At 33.8% G+C, this 23,866-nt stretch overlaps 2 protein-coding genes across 5 annotated transcripts in view; one reads left to right on the top strand and one right to left on the bottom strand.

Annotated features, from left to right (window-relative positions):
- SMC4 (structural maintenance of chromosomes 4) overlaps window positions 1-22,085 on the bottom strand; it is a 38,910-nt gene extending 16,825 nt beyond the window's left edge. Inside the window, exons 1-11 of the mRNA XM_026705828.2 lie at window positions 21,838-22,085; window positions 20,097-20,307; window positions 18,973-19,151; window positions 18,273-18,464; window positions 16,686-16,862; window positions 10,061-10,225; window positions 9,639-9,766; window positions 6,482-6,622; window positions 5,931-6,081; window positions 3,202-3,366; window positions 289-522 (exon numbers count right to left, since the gene is read on the bottom strand). Of these exons, the coding sequence (XP_026561613.2) occupies window positions 289-522; window positions 3,202-3,366; window positions 5,931-6,081; window positions 6,482-6,622; window positions 9,639-9,766; window positions 10,061-10,225; window positions 16,686-16,862; window positions 18,273-18,464; window positions 18,973-19,151; window positions 20,097-20,229 (1,665 nt within the window). The 5' untranslated portion in view covers window positions 20,230-20,307; window positions 21,838-22,085. The remainder of the gene's footprint in view (window positions 1-288; window positions 523-3,201; window positions 3,367-5,930; window positions 6,082-6,481; window positions 6,623-9,638; window positions 9,767-10,060; window positions 10,226-16,685; window positions 16,863-18,272; window positions 18,465-18,972; window positions 19,152-20,096; window positions 20,308-21,837) is intronic.
- Window positions 22,086-22,178: 93 nt separating this feature from the next.
- Window positions 22,179-23,866, top strand: part of IFT80 (intraflagellar transport 80) — a 53,947-nt gene continuing 52,259 nt past the window's right edge. For 2 of the 4 annotated variants that reach the window (XM_087933361.1, XM_087933357.1), the window contains exon 1: window positions 22,179-23,111. The gene's annotated coding sequence lies outside the window, so the exon portion shown is untranslated. The remainder of the gene's footprint in view (window positions 23,112-23,866) is intronic. The other 2 variants (XM_087933359.1, XM_087933358.1) reach the window with 2 other exon arrangements.

Below are 23,866 nucleotides of genomic sequence, written 5' to 3'. Positions count from 1 at the left end.
AATCCACCTATGAGAGAAAAAGTCTATGCCAAGTTTTGGTATAATGAATTTAAGTTAAGAGCATTACTGTATAGAAAAGTGGAGAGAAAAAAACGTCACAAAAAAGTAACAGTGGGTAAAAGAAGGAAAAATATACATTCCTAAATATTAAAAGACAACATTTGTTTGTTTAAAGGTATTTATTTTTAAAGCACAGTTCTTGATGTCAAAAAGAACTCCAGATTTCTAGAACACCACAAATGAGGTTAAATATTTTAAAAATATAAAGATGTTTTAACAAAATCTGACCTCCTTTAGCTCATTCTCAGTTTGAGGTAATTTTGATTCCAATTCTTTGATAGCAGTTAATCTTTCTTTAAGTGTTCCTGAAGCAGTCTGAAGAGCATCTTCTGTTGCTTTCAGCTGAGATACTGCAGTATTATGACGACTAAGATACAGATCAAGTTCTGACTTGGCCATGTCAAAATTTGAACGTGCTTCATTAACTGTTTTGCTGAATTCCATTAGTTCTTTTTCTTTATCCTGAAGGGAGAGGCAGGAAAAAAAACCAGAGTGTTCTTACTATAGAAATTAATATATCAGTGTGTTCCAACTTTCAATAACAATTTCTGCCAAATATCATTCTATTAAGGTAGAATATAAAAATAAATAAAATAAAATAAAATCAGACGCTTTCTTCGGGAGTTGCCTTTAAAATATTTGTTTCCGTTTCTGCCCATCAAATCATGACCAGAGGAGCTAAGGGACAATGGTTATGATAATCCAGTTAACAAAATGGAGGAGCACTGTGCGATGAGCATCTCCCAACATAAGAAATGAGAATCCTGATTGGCTCAGTTTGTTCACCTTCCCAAAGAACAACTAAGCAGCTAAAGATCAAGAGGAAAAGCTGGTGTCCCATTGCTCCAAAACATAAGGCTTTTATGTTTGTATTGCAAAGAATGACAAGTAAAAAAGCCCACATAAATACACACATTATTTTAGCTGTCTGCACAGAGCTTCATCACAAAATTATGCAAATCAGTAGCAGCTCAACTAATGATAAATCATAGGTAATGTTCTGAAGCTGACCAACATGCTGCAACATTTGGAGCATTTTGGTTTCCAGCATCTGATTCAGGGTGCCTTTCCCTAACTATAGAAGAGGTAATTGCCTCTACTTCCAAAGCTTTCTGAATACAGGACTGAAGGATAGATGTACTCTTTTATACTTATTTGATAGACTTTCCCACCCAGTAAATGGTGTGTAAGGGCTATGATTTACATAGGCAGCCAAATCCTGATTTTATTTAACAAATGTATGTGGCCACTCAGCTCACAGGAGACTCTAAGCGGCTTACAGTAAAAATCCACAACATAAAAACAACTCTCCACCACCACATGGTAACAGCAACACAATCAAACCAACAACTTGATCAGTTCCATCTCCATTCATCCCCAGGCATGCTAGCAGTGTGTTCTGATGTGTTCTGATTCTTTTCACAAAAGCAACAAGATGGGGGTATTATTTCATAACTTTAATGAAATGGCTTTGGGTATTTAGGGAAGCGGCTTGACAACATTTACTACATAGTTCACATTTTACATATTGCTGTGTATTTGGAAAAATTAGGATCACAATTAAGTTCAAAGAATTTTATAAGATTGTAGTTAGTCCACTGCAATGTAGAAGAGGCTGCTCCAAAAAAAGCAAGTAAAGTTTGGACTAGCTTGACACCTAATCCTACCTTTTATCCAAGCAAAATGTGCCATGATATGACAAGATGATAGAAGAATGTATCTTACTGTACTGTATATCATGGGAAAGTGCTGACTACTAAAGCAACCTGTAATCCAAGGTGAATACTGCCAGAAGTGATTAATTTTCAAGGTGACATAATCTGTGATTTACAAAGCTGGACTAAATATGGGTGATAAGATTAGGCTGTAGCCACGAAGCAAAATAGCCACAAGCATAACATATTCAAGCTGAAACTGATCTAAGACAGTAGTCCATTTGAGGATTGGATTGTAATATTTGGTCTTCCTTAAAAGCTTCTCCTTATTTTTACCCTGTCCATATAATGCATATATTATTTAAGGACCAACTTTTTCTGACCCCAAAACTATTTAACATTAATCCATCATAAGAATGAACCCAAATATTCCACTTCCCTGGCTTCAATAGAGTGGATTCTGAGGCCATATGATAATACAGTGGTGGCTAACCTTTTTGAGCTCCTGTGCCAAAAATTGTGTGCACACTTGTAAGCTCACAATAGCGTGCCAGCACCCAGAGCCAATGCGCGCCCCTGTCTCCTACACGTGTGCGCAATATAAATATGCTTATTTAATTATAACAAAAGTATATAACAAGAAAAGCAGAGCCCCCCTCCCCAAAATCTAGTCTCCTGTCATTTCATATCTCTCCCCCTTTGCCAGGTGTGGCTGCCTGGAGTTGGGGGAGGAAAGGAGGGCCGGGCTGGAAGCCCCCCTCCCCCCAAGCCTCCCCCCATCTTTAACACCTGGCTAGCTTCTCCACTACTGCCACCTCCTCCTCCAGCACCTCCTTCTCCAGGTAGGGTGATTATGAACCAAGCGGCTACACTGATATCCCAGCTGCTCTCTTTCCTTTGGTAAGACTTGGCGTGTGGAGAAAGGAGCTGGCAGCTGCTGCTTGGAGGTCCTGCAGGCAAGGTGGTCATCCTGGTCTCAGTTAAGACATACTAGTCACAAACCCAGAGTCCAAGCCAAGAAGGATCACTTCAACCCTGCTGTGGAAGAGTGGCACACACATGGTGTATGTCACCCCCGGTCTCCTTTTCACTGTCAGAGGTCTGCAGGAAATTCTTCTGCAGCTGGCAAGGCTTTGCTGAAGGCCTCTGAAGCTGATAACAGAGCTCTGGATCAATTCGGAGCTCTGTTATCAGCTGCAGAGGCCTTGAGGAAAGGCTTACCAGCTGCTGAAAAAATGGACCAGCAAGGTAGGTGTCAGGATGTGCGAGGCCTGCCTGCAACTGTCGAAAGGTAAGTAGTAGCTCCAGCTGCCTATCCCCATCCTAGCTTTTTTTTCATTACCCTGGAGTGGGTCAAGTCTTAATTAGGGCTTATTTTGGGAGTTAAGGCTTATATTGGGCACAAGTGTAAAAATCAAGCTAGGACTTACTTTTGGGATAGCTCGTATTTTCCGAAAAACATAGTAGATATAGAGTTAATACAAACCTCTTTCTCTTTCTGCAGTCCTTGCGTTTCCTTTTTAAGACTGTCCATAACTTCTTTTAGTTTTTCTTCTGCTTTTTCTTTTTCTTTTTCTAGAATTTCTCTCTTAGCTGTTGCTTCAGTAATTGCAGATTCACTGGTAGCAGGTACAGTTCTGAAGTCTTCTATCTACGAGAAATCTAACATTACTTTTTCAATGGAACAATTCTCCACTTTTAAAAAAGTTTTATAAAAATTTATGATCAGATTCTTCAGAATCACCCAAACCTATTCTGGAAGATTAAGAGACACTTGGAAAATGTAAAGTATTATTAGAGAATAAATCCTTACAAGCAAGTAGAAGTCTATTTATACAACTTTGGCTATTGCTCATTAGTTGTCTTTATCAAAAGACATACGTAGTATCTGAAGATCAGATGAATTTGTACACATTATAATTTATGCAACAATATTAACACATCCTATTAATGAATACGTATACGATAATTTTTGCACAATGCATCCTAAAACAGACAGGCATTCTATGCTGTTATACTTCTTTCCTCAAGACATTTTATCTATATACTTACAGTACTAAACCTCTGTGTTCATCTATACCCTCCTTTGCCCAAATGCTGCATTATATTGCAACATTTTTTAAATCAAGGTATGCAAAATCAGCTTAACTTAAAGAATGCATAAAAAGTCCACTGGAGTTGAAAATTCCAGAGTTCAGACATTTTATTCACGAATTTGTGACTTTTCAGTGTCCCCAGTCACATGTTCTCCAATGTGCCCTGCAGCTTCCTATAAGCAAAATCAAATAGGGAAGCCTGCCTGTGATCATTTATATGTTGACTCATTATGAAAGTTTGTTTGCCACTACAATTATCTTTGATAGTCTTCTTAGATTATCACATACTTAGATTATCACATACTGCCCAGCATTGAGTAAAACACATGATCAGCCTAAAATTTAATATTTATTTTAGTCATATAAGACTGCATTATCATTCTTTCAAGGGCTAACCCAATGAGTAACAGGATTATCTAGTTCATAATACTTTACTCATTCAGAATCACATTACTTCATTAATAATTGGTTTTCCAGAAATAGTCTAAACATTTTACAGTCACTTTGCATTAATGCAGATGTATACCCATATTTTTGTAGCAAAACCTACAGTATATGTATGCTATATAAATATTTATATAAATGTAAATATAAAACCTAACCAAAACAATAACTATACAGAAGCCATAAGTGAACCCTCTTTTCAATGAACTAACCCATGGAAGAAATGTCTGCTTAAGAATTCCTCTTAAACACAAATGACATCTAAGTAATTGTGTCATTTGCATAATGACATCACACAAATGGTTACAAATGTCAACTAATGAATTAATTTGAATGATGTAATTGTACAAATGATGCATGTCATTACACAAATCACTTTAGATATTTGGTTCCAGTGTGCATGCAATCTAATGCAGTGAGATTAGGTTAATAGAGATGTCATAGTAATTACTTTATATTAATATGTTTCCTAAAGGAAATAAACGGAATCACTGAACACAGATAATACCCCAAAAATTAAACTGTTCTTGGCCTATGATATGGAGGAATCTTCTCAGGGGAATAATCCAGATTTTGCAACTTCTTATTCCAGGAAGGTTGTTTTGTTCGGAGTTGGGTTTTTTTGGTCACTTTAAGATACTAATGCGGAAATAGCTGCTTAATTTGGCTACCTGGGTATTATATCCATCTGAACTGATACTTGGCTTCAAAATAAATTCATTATTTAGTATCTTTCTTAACTACTGTCAGTGGTTTGGAATAATATAAGGCAGATAGAAGATAGATATGCATAGATTGAGACTGAAAATAAAATATAAAGGAGATACAGAGTATTACTTAAGTGGAATAGATTTTATGAATGGTTAAGAGATAAGAGGTAGAAATTAGATGAAGAAAGAGTATTGCTATGTATAAATTTAACATAAACAGGGTTTATAACTATAAGTATGCTAATCAATAGAATTATAAATAAACAACATAATTATAAGTTTGGGTAAAATCATTCTGTTATACCACTACTATTATTATTAGCATGTATGTTACTATTTTTTTTCTCTTTTCTTTTGTAAAGTGTTATGACTGGACAATACACTGTATTCAAAATGTTTATATATAAATAAAAAAACTGTGACAGTCACATTTTTAATTATATGTGTGTGTATGTGTATGTATAAGTGTACGTATATATGTATGTGTATGTGTGTGTGTATACATACACATACACACACACACACACGTTCAGTAGTTTGAATGTAATCCTAAAATGTTATTAAATACTAACGCCAACTTTATTATGAGCAAATATGTATAGAATCTGCCTAAAATCACATGCCTACAATAAAAAAATAAAGCCTTCTGAAGACTGTCTAAAGTTGAGAGTGGGCTACAGTAGTGAACTTTTAAATAGAGATCTATCTTTTGTAGTCATAGTTGCACTAGGATATGGGAATAAGATTAATTTCCTGATTGAAGAAACTGGGACAGAACTGAACAAAGAGACCAAAAGTTATACAAAGGAATATAGCTATGATCACAAAGCTCTTTCACTCTAGGATCTAACTGCAGCAGCAGCAGAATTCATCTTTCTGGTTCTATATTTTTATATTACACAATGTACAGGCAACTAAATAGATTTGTTACCCTTTGAAAAGCTATAAGGAAGTTGCTGTTATACCTTTTCTTTATCCTTCTGAAGCTGCTTCTCTAGTTTATTTGATTTGCTTTTTGCATGTTTTAGGTTTTCTCTTATTTGAACATCCTCCAAATCCAGCTGGTTAAATTTATTTTTATTTTCTTCAATAAATGCTGTGATTTCATTGAGTTTCCTAAAAAGGATAAATAAAACAACAACCATTTTATTAGAATAAGCGCATAATCCAGGGATTCCTTTCTGTGTCCACACACCCCTTTATTGTAATCTTATGGTATATACCCATTAAAAATACAAACACCAAAATGAACACAATGCAATGGAACTTTGAGAAATATCTAAGTTCTTTATGCCTCTCCTGAACTGTCTGTCTTGTACCTACCCAAGGGAATGGGATACACCTCTGTTTGGGAAACCCTCGAACAATCCAATGAATTTTATTTTCATTATTTTTACAAAAGATAAAAAAGTCACACTTGTTACCCATAATGCATCAGAGATGAATAGCAAATAGAACAAGTGCAGCACTCCTTGAAATATTGCTAAGTTTTGCCAACAATAGAATTAATGTTTACTTTTCTACTTCTTTCAGAGCCTCATTCTTATCTCTCATTTCGTCTGCCAGTTTGCTGCTCTTCTCATTAACTTCTTTGGTGTCTTCATGTATTTTTCCTTTCTGTGCTTCTAGATCATATATCTGCTTCTGCAATTCATAACTAAAAAAGAAAAAAAGGAAGACATCTAATATTGGATGAAATTGATCTTATCTAAAGTTATCTGATTGCTCTGACATATTCAATCAAAGCAAACCTAATGTCTATATTAGATTTCATTGCCCAGTTTAAGATTAAAGATTAAGATTAAATAAAAACAATTCTAATTAAGCAATATAGATGAACCAGCAATGCCTGAAACTTTAGGACTTTTCAAAGTATTTACTGGAAAAGTGTATATCTTTTTCAGATCCCTAATGAATGTATATGCCACGCTCCCCCACTCTAGAGATTTTGTGCTAGAGCAACAAAATCATGTTATTTAAATACAAAAGCAATGAGTTAAATCTGCACTGCACTATTTGCAATTAAATTCCATTACTCTGAATGGAAAATATTTATTTATTTATAAATTTTATTTGCTACCAATCACATAACCGACTCCAATCCAATGAGTAATTTACTAATTTTTCCACACTGTTTAGCGAAGTGTAAGTAAGCTCAAATACTGATTCAACCCAATGTATTTGCTAAGTTTGGTGAAGGTGTTAAACAACACATACTTTTAACATTTCAAACAAATCAATACTGAACTATGGGTATAGTCTAAAAAAAAATTTGAACTCTTTATTTAATCAATTAGTGCCAAAACAATACACAGTAAAACATACATAAATTGTAATAATTACAGAAGTAAAACTAACCAAATGTAACAATATTACACTAAAATACAACATCATCACTAGTACTTGGTAGAATAGAAAATAATACAATTTGTATCAGAAGCGTGCAAAGTCTTTCCATCTTGAAACAGCTGTTTGAAATGTTCCAAGCTTTTTCTGAGCTAAGAATATTACAGGGTGTTTCATTCTACATTCTTTCTAATGACCTAATAACACAAAGATTTCTTTTTTAGTACTTTCAAGCTATGGCAACTTGGAGAGATCAGCCAATAAACAGCAAACTTTGATTTCATACCTGTCACCAATAGTTATACTTGGGTAATGACAGGTGAGGAAAAGTCATTTCAGCACATATTATTGCATGCTTCATTGATAACTTTACTGTTTTTAAATTTGCTACTATAGAATTCATTAGTTGTAATATGTCACAAGTGCCATCTCAATGTATTATGTGCATTATGCAGGTTATAAAATACAAATTTGAACATTATGCATTTCATTGCAGAAACTTGCTATTTCAGACTGATAAACTGAAATTTGTCATTTACATCCAGTTTTGCATGAAAGTTCAAAAATCAGAAAGCTACAGAAACTCTAAGCATGTAACATTAGGAAAAGCCACTTACAACCAAAGAAATGTGCTTCTGCTGTTGATATTAATTGCTGAAGTAAATTCAACAATTAAACTCTTTGCCACTTTCATTTCTGATTATCTGTGCAGACAAGCCAAGCAGTAAAGAGTAGTTTTCTTTACAGTACTTGTCACTGGAATTTATTGCTTGGATTTCAAAAAGGGTTTTATAATATATATTTTAAACAACCCCTCTAACCAGTATTTTCTCCAGATTGGAAGGTTAGATAGCATATAACACACAGTAGCCTCTTACATCAACTTTTGTGTCTCAAACATGAAAAACAAAGAAAAAAGAGGCTTATTTCAAGTTTCCCTGTTATACATAACTGAACATTCAACACACTGAGTTTTGTTATGTTGGAATACAATCAACTCAGAACACTCCACTGATATATTTCTAATAAAGCTGTCCTGTTCTGGGCTCAGAACAATATTTGTGGAACAACTTGCCTCCAGAAGTTGTGAATACTCCAACACTGAGTTTTTAAGAAGGGATTGGACAACCATTTTTCTGACAGGGTTTCCCACCTGAGTAGAGGGTTGGACTAGAACAGGGGTCGCCAACCGTTTGGACCTTGGGGACCACCAAACTCATAATTTTAAATCCTGGGGACCACTAATATGAATTTTGAATGACAGTGGCTTGCTGATGGGGGAGATAGAGAGAGGGAGAGAGATCTAATCTAACCTTTCTCCCCCTTTCCCAGAGGCAGGGGTGGGATTCAAATTTCTTAACCGGTTCTTGGGTGGGGCCTAATTTGTGGGTGTGGCTTGGTGGTCATGTGACTGGCTGGACATGGCTTGTATGTAAATAATAAATATTTATGTAAATATTGAACTTTTTATAAAAAAGGAGCAACTTTTACCCAAAATCAGGCAAAGCAGGGAGGCAGATTGAGTTGCTCACAGAATCAGATTCAAAGACCTGTCTTTCTACCATTGGCTAACTGAGTCTGTCACATAAAATTTGCTTGCAAGCAAACTCACAAAATTAATTTACAACAAACCATGTATGTAAATATTGAATTTTTTATAAAAAAAGAGCAACTTTTACCCAAAGCAGGCAAAGCAGGCAGGCAGATTGAGTTGCTCACTGAATAACAGATTCACTCATAGATCTATCTTTCTGGCATTGGCTACCTGCACTGAATAATAGAAGCTTCAGTTCTAAGGGAGGTTCGGCTGTGCTTAAGCAAAGCTGAAGATCTAAAGATTAGCTAGAAAGCAAGAAATGCAATGATTTCCTGCTTTCTAGCTAATCTAAATCTTCCAGCACAGAACAGCTGATGATCAGGAAAAAAAAGGAAAACGAGCAACTTAGCAGGCAAGTTTGCCAGGTAAGGAGCGAGTGGGCCATGTGAGCAGTGCAGCCTTGTGTTCCTGCGCAGCCTGGCTTAATTGCTTTGGGGGGTGCTCTGGGGGTGACATTTCTCTGCAGACCACTATAATTTTCTCATGGACCACCAGTGGGCGACCACTGGACTAGAAGACCTCCAAGGTCCCTTCCATAGAATAGAATTCTATTCTATTCCCTGACATGTTGTAGATTTTACTAGCTATCTAAAGAAACCACTGTAGGAGAATAAATTTTCCACGTTTATTTCCATAAATGTAAACACAACATATATTTGAGTAGATATATGATGCCCATATATACTCATTTGATCCATCCCATTCGATCTTTTCCAAAATGCTTACTTACATGTAGTATTGATGGATTTTATTTTTTTCTTTAAACATTTTGTTTTCCAAAGAAAGAAATTCAAGTGCTTTATTCCGTTCTCCTTCCAAGGCATCTTTTTCCTTTTCTACCATTTTAACTCTGTTTAACTAGACAGAACATACAGATTTAAGCTATTTTGCAATATCGACACCTACTTAATGTGTTTTCACAAATTCACTATATAAAAATCATTTGAGTTTGCATGCAGTAATTTCACATGAAAGCAAGAACATGAAAGCAGATACTACACTTGTATAGCATTCAGATTGTTGCAACTCAGAACAAAGCAGCAGTATATGACAAACACCATACTCAATAGTTTTAGATTTATAATTTTAATTTATATTTATAATTTAAAATTAAAACTAACTCTAGAATAATCTATTAATTTATAGCCTCACCTTCTCACCTCTTTGTTCATTTAATATCTCTACTCTTCGACATAATGTTTGAATAGGCTCTTTCAAGCGTCCTGATCCTATTATATCTTCTAAATATTCAAGCATGCCTTCATCATGCTCATTCTGCCCTTTTGGTTTCATCATTGCTATTTGTTCAACTTCTCCCTACAGGATATCAAATTAAGAGACTCTGTAAGAGCTTTAATCAAAATTGCAAATATAACTAACAGAAAATACTGGTACACCTGCATAAAGGAATCTTAATTTAAAAGATACATAACAGGATGCTAGTACTTATGTTAGCACAAAACATTATGCAATATCTTTTTTCAAGTCATGTGCTTTCCCAAGTTTCTTACACATTTCTGTCGAGGATTCTCAGTTGGTGTGTCTTCATGTGCAATTCAAGCCTCAAATCTATCTAATTTGCTGCCTATCAATGTTAAGCATAGGACAGCAGCTGCAAAAGAAACTCCACTGAAGACCTGTTATAAGGCAGACTAAAAAAAAGCATTAAATTGAACCCAAAGAGCACCAGCACAGGTATTTCAGCAAAGGGAGAAGTGCCACCTGCAGTTTGCAAGCTATTATCAAGGGCTGCTCCACAAATTCTCTTGCAGCTGTGTAGACAATAGTTTTAAAGGCTCAGACTACATATTTTTAATTAAAAATTAGAAGCTAGGTGTTGCTTCAGGCAAGTTATGATACAATTATATTGATGACCACAATCCAGCCAGCAATGAAGTACATATTAATTTCATCTGAGGATTGAAGCTTCTGTAAAGATTGTTCTACTATCTTTAAATATCCATCAATATTGTTTAGAAATTGTATCTTTCTACTGCAACTCCATTAAAATCACAATTACAAAATGAATAAACCAATTTTAAGAATTTTTTATATTTAAATAGCATAGTAATATTCTTAATAGGCCATTTCGGTTTAATGTGTAAATTCAGTAGAGAAGTATCTACCTGTGTACCCATCAGTCCTTGATTTACTACCACAATTAGGGCTGGAATTTTGGTTATAAGTATTGAACTGAAGATAGCAATCTAAGAATTTGCAGAAATATGTGAGTTCTTTAATGACCCACTAGCACATTTGGAATAATAACATTTCTTCCCAGGATGATAAAAAATATATACAGGTGTTAATAAACCATAAAATATATCCAACTTCCCCGGTTGATAATCGTCAACAAAAATAGGAAATATTTTAACATTTATATTAAGAGAAACAGAAACAAACTTTCTGATCAGCTGAATGATTCAGACTAACACACTTCATATCTTATTTGCACCTAGAAGAAAATGGATGATGAAATTCTTAGAATTTTTTTCTTTTAAATCTTTGGGTGTCAACAATAGCTATATTTCTCAAGATTCTAGTATATAAACTGCAGATGCTCAAAAAGAATTGTCCATAATTATTTTAGTATTTGTACAATCCTGTTTCTGACATATATACATACACATACACACACACAAACACAGAGGAAAATTTTTACTTGTATCACATGGAGGGAAGTGTGATGAGTTCCCAAATATTTTTTTTAAAAGTGCTAAATATAGTTGAATATACATATTGGAGGTGAGAAAATTCTGACTGTAGTACAGTTCTCATTCAGTAAACTTTTTATGTCTATTTAAATCTACAGATTCTGTATTTTAGTTTGAAGAAAAAATGCTAATTTTACAGAAATAGCCATTGGTATTGTTTTTAAAACAGGAAAAGTTGTTTAAAGTAATATATTCAGATTTTAAAGAAAAATAATTAAATTATCAAAACATTTATGCAACTTGACAAAATATTATTTTTTATAGGAATAATTTATTTTTTATAATCAGATTATAAAAGAAATCAAATGACATAACTTGCATTTTTAAGTAATTTTACTCTAAAAAAAGTAAGAATGTGCTTATCAATTTTTATTGAAAGTGTGAGCAATTTATCTCTACTGGTCATGTTTAAACTGAATAAAGCTTCAGCATGACTTGCAATCTTTGCATGTAATTATTAGAAATAATGGATTCCTAAATTTCCTTTATTGCTCCTGGTTAGAAAAAGCTGCATATGAGCAGCATGAGTGCACATTGGATAGTCCATACCAAAATTAGCATTTTCCATGTTTTCTCTGTATACAAATTGAAACTGGGATTTTTTGTTTTTCAAATGTTTTTCAAATGTTCAAAAACAGTTTTTCCAGGCAGAAATTGTTCAGGGGAGAAAAATAGGAAAAAAGCTGGGCAATCAGTGGCAGTAGAAGTGAAAAGGAAATTAGAAAGATCAGGGGCAAATCGATCAGGATACTTGTGTTCTCATTAATATTCCTACTGCTTGAATCTTTGCAGGAATTTGGTGGCACTCACAGAGATGAGCAAGGAGGAAGGCAGTAAGAAGAGAAGATAGAGGCAGGCTGGTACACAAACTATTCAGAATATACCATAGTGCTCAAAGTTTGCTTTACATTTAAAATAAAACATATTTTCCATTTTATGCATACCCTTAATATTCCACTGTAGATATATCACATGTACCCATATTTTAAGAATTAGGAAGCCTGCAGAGATATACATCTGGAAACAAAAGTTAAGTAGCAAAAAGCTTTCATTTAACAGGTGGGCTCTGTGGAACTGGCTTAATGAAGCTATACCACATCCTTCAGAAGAATGCCTTTGAAAAACAAATTTATTGTGGAACACTACATTTCATCACATTGCATCTTATTTAGAAGTGGTGAATATAAAAATGTTAAAAAAAATACAGATAGAGTTATGCATCCAGTAATGGAACTGCAGTTTAGGATAAACACAGCAACCAAGATGGTAAAAAGCCTGGATAGCAAAACTTAGCAAATTAATCTTGAAAAAGATAAGACCATAGAGAAACATATCTACTTCTCTTCCAATCTGAGGGGCTACCCTGTAGATGCCAGGGTAGAACTGCTCGGTTTTCCAGAAGACGGGATTAAAAATAATGAATTAAAATTACAAAGAGGTACATTTAGATTGGACATCAAGAAAAAAAAAACCTAAGAGCTGTTCAAAAACAGAACAGAATGCCTCAGGAGGTAAATGCTTTTACAGTTCATCCAATGGGGATGCTGTTACAAGGCTACTTGCAGGGGCTTGGAATAGATTATCTGAAAGGCCCCTTCTTATAATTACATTATATGATTCTATGTAATGTTTTATAACTAGATCCAGATGAATTCACCAACATACATTCTGAAGTATTATATAATTATGGCTTAAATATATCTTTGCAAATATAAACAATTAATGAAAGTTTTGTACTGAACATATACATTGGACAACAGGAATTCTTAAAATGCCCTGAACGCAATCCAGTCAAAGGTTTTGCATTTGAGGGACCACCAATTTCAATAAATTATCTATGTTCTGGTTGGTTTTAACTGAGAAACCACTTGCTTAATTTGGTTTGAACATACATTATTATACAATATAATATCTTACTTCCACATTTAGTAAATACCACTTTAAATATTTTTTTTTACCAAAATAGCTTCCTCCTCAAAAAAGCAACACTTTAACGTATTATATTTATGACATTTGTAAATTATTTAGCAGAACAGGAACACTAAAACATGCCAACTAAATTCATTGGAAGTTTTTCTATACTTTTAAAGGTTTTATAAAATATTTAAAATATAGTATTTTTTAAGTCTGGCTTGCATTAAACTTAATGTAACCTTGTAAATGTAATATTAAATTTCATTAAGAAGCAAAACAAAATATATAGTTAACTTTAGCATAAAAGCATTAATTTAAATCCTACGATTAATTAACTTAAAATTGAATCACCATTCTCTCCATAAATCATATGACCTAGTACTAGGTAGATAATACAGTACCAAGTCCTGTTGATCAGCATAAAGGAAGAATAACTGGAAAAAACCTTGTTTCTAATCAAGCATATTATAGGATTTTTAGTATAGTATATTTTGGTTGGGATCCAAGAGGTTTTAGATATTGGATAATTTTTTGGCCTTCTCTTGTTGTTCCTCACACTACTAAGTGGATGGTCAACAATGTAAATTGCAACCTAAATAAAATTCTGGACATCCTTCCCTCAGGGAAACCTTTTCCTTTTATGTATGGGATATTTTAGACTCTAGCCAAAACCTGTTATGATCTATTAGCCAAAGGTCACCAAATCATAATCAATTCCTGCTCCAAAATACATCCCATGGTTCACCTAGATCCAGCAAATCTATAAATATTATGTATCCTACTTGAGAATGTGATTTTAAATTGCCATGTTTGATTTATTACAGTGCAATTATAATCAAACAAAGCAGTTCCTGACATCTCTTATCAGCCAGGAGGACTAAGCAGTTGATAATTTTATTTCAGAAACTCCTTAGGCCAATCCCTAAGCAAAAATATTACATGGTATTTCATTCCATTTCTCACTATTATTCCAATCTCTTCAGCATCCCCCAAAACTTGAACCACATTCTGAGGGCACTCTAAATTATAATATTAAACTTACAACAAGATTGTAATAAAGTTGTAACAAGGAACTTATCCCTGTCATATTCTAAAAATATGGATTTATCGAAGAAAAAGTATGCAACAGTGTAAATATACAATTCTAACTTTTATAACATAAATCAATTTAAATGCATATTTCTTATATAGTATTATTAATAAATAGAAACTTCTTACATTTTTGTCCATTTTCTAATAAAAGTAATCCCAAAGAACACTGCAAGAGGACTATAGTCTTAAATCTTTGATTTAAAATAAAGCCACCTGCTTTTAAGTGTTCTCTTATTAGGATACAGTGTTTCAGAGAATCAACCAAATTCAGTCTTAAGAGCCTGGATGCCCAGATGTTGCTAAAAGACTTTAAAATCTAAAATTATAAATTATATTGACTTTCAAATCATGCATAAGCATCAAAAATAATTTCTTACAAAGATATTGCTTATTAGAAATTGTTCCTGTTATCAAGAGTCACAAAGGTTGGCTGTACTCCAACTCTACACATTGTATTCATATAAAAAGCTGCATACAACTTAACTTGAAGTTACTTCATTTTTAAAATTGTGCTTTACAATTTTTATCTCTCATAGGAAAAATTTTATGTGCTCAATTGAGAATATCTTCTTTCAAAATTAATCCTCTAAATTATGGATATTAAGTTATACCTGTTTTTTATTTCAGAATAAATTAGGAACGATGTATTATTAACTCATAATTTAATATGAGTTATTAAATTACTAATATTAATAACAGTATTATTTAGCAATATATTGCACATATTACAAAACATATTTTATAAAGTAAAATTGTAGAGAATTGTGTGTTTATGTGAATGAGTAGGCCTGAGTAAAGGATACACAACTATTGATATCATTACTCTTCTTTTTAACAATAAATTCAGTGATTTACATTTATTAGATTTAGAATCTAATTTAGATGCTATGCTTGCATTTGGTAAAAAGGGAAAACATTAATAAAAAAGGAAAACTTAAACCAAATATTTTATGCACACCTGCATGATCCTATTCCTTAAGAATTAAGGGATGGTATTGTACAAGTAACATAACTTAAAGTAGCTATAAAACAAATATGGCATCACCTGGGTCACCTATGATATATTAGGACTTTTTATCTAATCCTCACTAACTCCTAATGTTAGAACTGTTCAGGTTCTGAGTATAGGGACAGACTTGACTTCTTTATTGCAAACTTTACAATATTTCTCAATTTGCTTCTGTATAAAAAACTCAAAATCTTCTAAATACAATTTTAGTTATTTTAAAAGTATTCCATAAGCTTTTAATAAAATACCATTTGTAATTTTAGGGAAATGCTCTTTGTCATTATTTATTCAATTAATTTAATCCCTGCTTATTACTTTAAAATTTATAATGTAGAAAAAAACTAAGTTTGACACAATTCATTCCTTGGTGATTACTGTAGGGATTTAGCCATCGTCATGAAACAGAAAGTAGAAATTAGTAAATATCAAGTTACATTAACTTTTTTCTATGAAAGAAAATTTAAGCAATATGACTGGTCACATTTGCTATTAAATCCTGTGTCCTCAATTAAAATTTTAGGCCTTACACTCTTCTGTCCAAAATCAGGATTAACTATTTGCATAAGGTTATAGAATTGAACGAAAATTTTGTATTTCTAATCTACTAATACAAAAAAAAGACACAAAGAATAGTAAAACGTATTTCATTCATTTGTCATAAATTCTGCACTAAAAATTACAGACATTGTCATGACATGTAATAGGACCCAAACAATGTTGGTTAACCCCTGTCACGCTTAAGCAGCACAATAATATTGGCGTTATCTTTACTACACCAATATTTACGTGCTGCTACAGCGGAACAAGTATAACAATTATTCTATCCAGGTGCTTATTTAACACACAAAATCAATCTAATATCAGAAATTTTTTCATTTGGTTTTCTTCCTTAAAATTCTAAAGCAGCAAATAATGACTTGCATATTTATTATGAAACACAAATCATGATGTGCTGCTATAGTACTCTGAGGCTTCCAGAACAAAACTGCCCTAACCCCTAATAAAATGTATCGAGTTATATGAAATAATAAATTATTTTAGAAAGTACCTGTAAAATCAGAAACCTATTATGGTCTAGGTCAATACCATGACTTCGGAGCAAAAGCCCAACATCTTTAAAAGTTGCTTTCTTCCCACTGATATGGTATATTGAAGAATTATCTTTATAGGCTGTTCTGGAAACACAGAAACTGCTGTTGGGAATGACTTCATAATCATCCCCTTCCTGTTTTGAAGGAAAACAAAACCAGAAAAACAAATCTTAGTATTTAGTCATTTCTCTACTCCAGATTTCAGAATTATTTTATTTCACAAATCTTTTATATTCCAGTTCAAAGTATAACTGAAGCTAGAATAAATTTTGCAGTGCATGTACTGTATTAGTCATACCAGTATTATCATAATGTCTTAGAAAACAAAAGATCCACTTTCAATTGCGAAAACAGTATCAAAAGATTTGAACAATTTAATGTGTAACACACCTTTCTTTCTGAGTAAACATATAATATTGAGTTCAGGGGAAGATTCTAAAATAATTGTATACAGGATGCTTCTCTTCTATATTATGGACCTCTTGCATAGTCTTCTCGCTTTAGAATACTTTTAATATGTAATACTGAAAGCCTTAGTACTTGAACACTTGTGATTGCTTTATAATTACTATGAAGAAATTTGAAAAAAATTGGTTTATGTATAATTTCAAAAACATCAAAATTACACATTTACCATGCTCCTGCTTCAGAAGCATTTTCACAGAGATGTTGATAAAAACCCAAAATTATGTTGTCCTTTTCATTTTTGCGTTACTAATTTTAGGAACAGTTTGCTTTCACAGATTAATTTCTTAAGGATTTATTTTAATAAAAATATGGTAGATAATGCATTTTAGAAAGCTAGTATTAATATAAATGGAAAATTAGCTATGATCTAATTATGTCTAATATCTAAATAGCCATATATCATGGTTTAAATTATAAGAAAAATATTTTAATTTATATTTAAATTATTACATTAAAAATTATTGCACTTTGTATATTCCATTCTTTTTGTCAGAAAAATACCAACTTTAATATCACTTTTATACAAAATTTAGATATTTTAGTCAGTAATTTGTTATTGGCATGATCTGAGGGGTTTTTTTTGGTTTAGACAAGGTGAGTATTTTTAGTATTTTTTGTAACAGTAAAACATTGAAATAAGTCCCAAATTTAACTTCAAACTAATCCTTGCAAAAGTAAATATTAAATATATAATTTGTAAGTTCAAGTAAATTATATATTTTTTTAAAAAAAGTTAATACTGAATTATACATTTGATCTAAATCCAAATACACACACATACCACACCCTTGAATTATCTAGTTTAAAAAAAATTATTCAGCAATATTTATACATTTATAGCTAACCAAATGTCTAGAATGCTGCAAATTGTGTACACAGCAAACACTTCCCCCAATTTAACACATTTACACAGAAGAAAATAAATATTAAATATGTCAATATTTTAAAGACAATAATTTGAATAAGAAAAATTCAATATTCCTCCAGTGCTTTTTTCTACATAAATTCAATCAGCTGCATAATTTAAAATTCATAGGGCATTAGGTGATTAGCTTATTCAGGTTTAACAAACATACCTTGTCAATTATCTTTTGAAAATGAACTTCTACAGTGCAGCTCTGGATGTCACTATGTTCATCAGAATTGTGTATCAATACTGAAATTTTTTTGGATCTTATTTTTTGTGCTCGATAGCCAAAAACAAAGAGCATGGAATCAATCACATTAGATTTTCCACTGCCATTTGGTCCAATAATGCATGAAAAACGCTGCATAACACAAAAAATACATTGCAGCTGAATAGTTACTAGCAATTGACCTCTCTGCCTTTCACAATGATTTATACTTAAACATGGTGTAGGAAAATATGTAGTACAGTAGTGGAAAGCTTAGTTTTTATAGCCAAGGATAAAGCATATAAACTACACCCCTTATTCACATTTCTAAAGTTTTATAAAAAAAAACAAAGTAAACAACAGGCTACAAACAAGTATGTTCATAATTATCATCAATAAAATGCTTCAAACAGTAAAATATAATTTTATTTAATTACTGATTATTTGTACGTAGTAGAAAAATACTTTGTATACTTTTAGCTTCTTGAACTCCACAACAAGCAACTTTTTGAAAAGTACAAACAATAGTAATTGAGACTTTCATCTGCTCCCCCCGCCACCTCGGTGTTAGCTGCCATTATATAATTTATTTATCTATGAAGTAGAAAAGTCACAATAAATCTTTACTTCAGCTTAAAAGTTACATAAACTAGAAAGATACCTTATGAAACGGTCCTAGAATTTGCTCCCCAGCATAAGATTTGAAGTTCTGGTTTACAATGTGAGTTATCATGAGACGAGGAGCTCCAGCTTCATTGGTCATAGCTGGAGGTGGGGGAGGAGAGATGCTACTCAAAATTTCTTCTAAACTTTGATCATCAACTACTCCATTTGATACTGCTAAAGATATCCAAAAACAAGAAAATTGATATACTCAATAACTACAGCAGACACACACACACACACATATATTATCAGTGCAAGTAAAAGCTTCGTCTTTTAAAACTATACTACTGTAACAGAATCAACATATTTGTACAGTTAGACCAAATTACTAAGAATTGATCTAGAACGCATCTCGCTCAAATACTGAAGGACTAACTCAATAATCAATTCTATTCCCATAACAACTATTTTTTATGTAGTACCTTCCTGTATAAGGAAATACCTTTATATACATATACATGAAAGAAAACAGTGAATCTTCCCATATTCCTGCATTTTCAGGCACACCCAGAGCTCCAGCACTGTAGTTGCTAACTATACATTGCCTTGTAAGTTCTAATGACAGCAACAGCACTACTTCTCAGACAGGAAGTTTGTCTTTCTCAAATACACAAACACACACACACACACTCACACTCAAAATCTGGCCATTTATGTTTCAGGAAGACTTAGACCATTTTCTAACTCCTTGAGAAAATATTTTTTCTAAATAATTGGTATCAATTTTCAGTATCAATCCACTTATTAATATTTGATAAGTAAGTTGCACTGGCAGTTATTTACTTTTACTGGAGAACACACACACATGCACAAACTTAAAACATTATCAGTAATTGTCTACCAGTACATAAGGTACAAATATTACTCTCCAAATATTTCCAAAGATTTTATCTACTTCAATTATTGATATCATGGTTTTACAAGATACTAGGAATAAGGCAATTAACTTTTCCTGAAGTTCCAGATTTGCTTTTAAACACAACTTTTACCTGAACAATGTAATCGCTGCACAAGCCAGCATATAATAATAAACAAAACCAAACTATAGTTAAGGGTAATTTAAATTATGACACTATATGCTAAGTTAATAAAGCAACATCAGGTCAATAAGAGACTGACCTGGCTGAGGTACTTCAGAGGGGTGCATACTTGCTTCTTTTTCAGGTTTCCCATCATTAGAGGACTCCTCCAAGGAATCATTGCCTTTTTGGTGGGCTGCTGCCGTAGATACTTTAGTTCTTTTGCTTGGCATGATTTCTGTCTGCTGTTTCAATTCCAAATAATCATACTATAAAACTCTGTGAGGTTTGTTTCCCTTTGTGCTGAAGTACTAAAAGAGAAAAGAAAAACCCTATATCTAGACTATAAAAATTGCATTCAGCCCCAAATAATAATTGATCAGAACAAAGATTTCAAATTGGCAAGCTATTTATGACAGCGGCATGTGTTTTCCCTATCTTTAAACAGCAGATATCTTCCATACTAAGGCAGATTGCATATTATAAATTACAATTTAAATTTGTCATAGGATCCCAACAAATAAGTCAAGCTGATAAAGAACCAAAAATGAATTCCTAATAAGTCTCTGCAGTACAGAAAGGGACTATCTAGCATTTAAATTCTTAAAAGTATATTAATATGAACTTAAATGAACATATGTAATGGGATCGAGATATGTTGATTTTATTCTAACATCAAAAGCTCAAAAGGCATCAAAATTGAAATAATTAAAACTCTTTTATAAAGAACAGATCTTAAAATTTAGATGGGTTCACAATTTGGATTATACATGACCATAGACAAGGTGAAAAGCATGGTTATTTTATGCCTCATGAATTTTTTTAGATATTAGTATTAAAGAAATGCCTAAAAACCACTACTCTAGATTAAAGTGTTGGTTTGACTCACTGTACATAGTATTTTTGAGCAATTATCTTTCTGATTTTTACAGGAAAAATATACTATTAAGGCAATAGGAAACTTGAAATTGAAGTAAATTGCATATATTACTTCAGAATCCAAAGAAATCCAGTTGACAGGAATGAAATTTTATGTTTATTTTAAAAGACGTTCCAAAAAACTATTTAATGCACAGCATTTCATAAAAAATGTAGAACATTAAGTATCCTTGGGGGGGAGGGAGAATCAGATTTCTAACTTTCATAAATCCATCACCTCTTCCTCACCCCTCTTAACTTGCATCTGTAAAGGGTCGAAGTAGCGGTGTTTCCTAAAAGACTTGCGGACCTAATGCAAACTACCACTCATCGGATCACAGCCGCAAAATCAAAACTCTGCTGCGATTTGAATGTACAAGTTTTAAAAATTAGCGTCTTGCCAATTTCTGAAAAAAATGTATTGGAAGAAGCTTCCCCTCCTCTACACTTCGAAGGCAATGCATGCTTTTTCAAAGCGCTCAGTTGCTAGAAAAATCATTTTTTTAAAAAGCAGGCTGAGCGTTATCAATTAAACGGCTAATTATTTTTTCTAACACCCCCCCACAAAAGCCTCCCACGAAGATCACTTTTTACAGAAATAATTACGAATTGAGCGGAATAAGCACTATGACAGCCTACTTCAAATTAAAAAAATGGCTGTGCGAGAATAAAAGTTAGGGAGTCAACTTGGCGTTTATTACAGGCAACGGGAAAAAAGCCAACCAATGCCTTCTGTCCCCTTCCCCCACGCGGTGGCGGGGAGTGGGAAAAGCGGGGGAGAAGAAAAAGTGTCCGCCGGTTGGGGGAAGGGGGGAAATGAAGCAAGTGCTTTTTCCATACAAGAGAAATTTGCGCTGAATTTCCGTTCTCTCAATTAGGCGGAATCAAATACTCTTCCTCATACAGAACAAATAATTATTTACCGTATCGAAGCTTCAATCTCCAGTCTAATCCCAGCGAGTTCCTCAAAATATTATCTCCTGAAGCAAAACGCAGGAATATTATATCCACGGATGAGCTTACCAGGCAGTTACTAAGTATTCCGTCCTCACCCACAAGCGGAGTTGGTAAGTAGAAGCGCGGGCCAGCAAGTTTCCGACTAGCAGCCCCTGCAATACCAGCCACCTTCGTTTCCTGCCTGCAGCCTTGGCGGCTTCTACACTCGAAAATGGCGCCCAAACGGCAAACTCGTAACGAAATTCGTTAGAAAAGCGCAAAGCATGCTGGGGGAAGAAAGGGGCAGGCTTCCCGTAGGTTTGAAAGCAGAAAAAAAAAATGAAACGCTCTCCCGCGCCGCCATCTTGTTTACCGTTATTTGGCGAAAAGGTGGTGGATTGTTTTCACGTCATGTTTTCTCAACAGTTTTTTTTTTAAGCGTAAGAGGAAGGATGCAGGAGACATATTTCCCAGTTTTTGGAAGAATATGTTTGAAAATATCCTCAGATAACAAAGGAGAAAGGGAAGGGATCCTCCCGTTGAGTAGGCGGGTTACTTAGCAACAGCCTAGAGATAATGGAATAATAGTTTTTTTAAAAAAAAAGACTGGCTGCAATCTTTACTTTAAAAAAGAAACATTTAATTTTGTTTGTATTGATTAAATTTGACAGTTTGGGCTTCTGACGTCAAGGCTGGCGTCATGCGCTCGGGGATACCCGATTTTGGGGGGGAGAGAGAAAAAAGTCAAACCTCGTGGGGGAGGGTGAAGATTGTTCGAGATTAGGCATAGGAACTCTCGCGGGAAGTAGCTATAGAAACCGAGCCGCTTTCTCTCACAGTGGAAAACGGCAGAGAAGCTCTTCTTTTCTTGGGGAGGTTTTTTTGGGGGTGCGGTTAGGAGACTGGCGCCTTTAGTTTCATGGAGGTGCAGAACACCTGTCCTAGGAGAGCCCTACTTCCTTTCTCCTGACTCCGAGTTCTCTTTGGTAAGTTCTTCCCATATAGACTTTCACTTTGGACAGGTAAGGAAGGGAAAAGTGAGCCGGAGGTAAAGAGACTCAAAGGCGAGTGATGAGAGACTGCAACGCTTTATTGACAAACCCAGGTCTCGTTGAGTTGTCTTGGCCCTTCGGAGATCATTGGAGAACTGCAAAGGACAGGATTATTGCCATTCCTGGTCATTGCTTGTCAGGGAAGGGGTTAACCAGGACCAGTCCTTCCCTCCGCCAGATCTATCTACGGTACCAGAAACTGGATAAGTGTAAGTATCCGTAGTGATGCCTGTCATTTTCACAGTAAGAGTTTTTTGGGAAGCGAACACTCTGAGGCTTTGTTTTGTGTTCCTTGGCTGTATACGACTACACAGGGCAACTCCCTTTCTTGATCCTTTTCTTTTAAGCTCATTTGTCAGTTAAAACTTGTGGAGGTATGGATGATAACAAGCTGGTCTTCTGGCAGTTCCTGTTAAAATTCAATAGATTTTGAAATGAAGTAAGATTTGCTACTCTTTCCCTTCACTGAAATGCTAACACTGTATTACATTATATTATTTAGTATATGTTCTGAGGCTTTGAAACACGAAAGAGACTTCTTATTATCCTCATCTTATTAGAGAAGGGGTGGGGGAGAAGAATGCTTCACTATTAAAAGAGGCAAATTGCATATTTTACTCTACTTTCATTTATTTTGCCAAATTAAACTCTATGAAAAGATGGATTCAAGAGTCCATAATCTCACTGAATACCAGAGCCAATTACATGCCAATTAAAGATTAAACTACATTGCATGTTAGCAGTGTGTTTTCAGTTATACTGTGACAGAGAAGATTTTCAGTTCTTTTAGTACATATTTCCCTGAGAATTTGTGGAAATTTGCAGCAAGAAAGGAAAGGAAGGAATCCCTGCGGATTTTACTCTAGTTGTTGCCAAATATGGGGGTGGGGGGCATCTCTGTTTCAAGGCCATAGAGCCAGTACTGTCTGAAGACATTTCTGTTGTCATGTGATCAGCATAACAA

Source organism: Pseudonaja textilis, chromosome 4 (genome assembly GCF_049901715.1).
Source record: "Pseudonaja textilis isolate UNSWEBS1 chromosome 4, rPseTex1.2, whole genome shotgun sequence".
NCBI lineage: Eukaryota > Metazoa > Chordata > Lepidosauria > Squamata > Elapidae > Pseudonaja > Pseudonaja textilis.
Note: the sequence above shows the minus strand (reverse complement) of the source record. Positions and strands in the feature narration are given on the sequence as shown.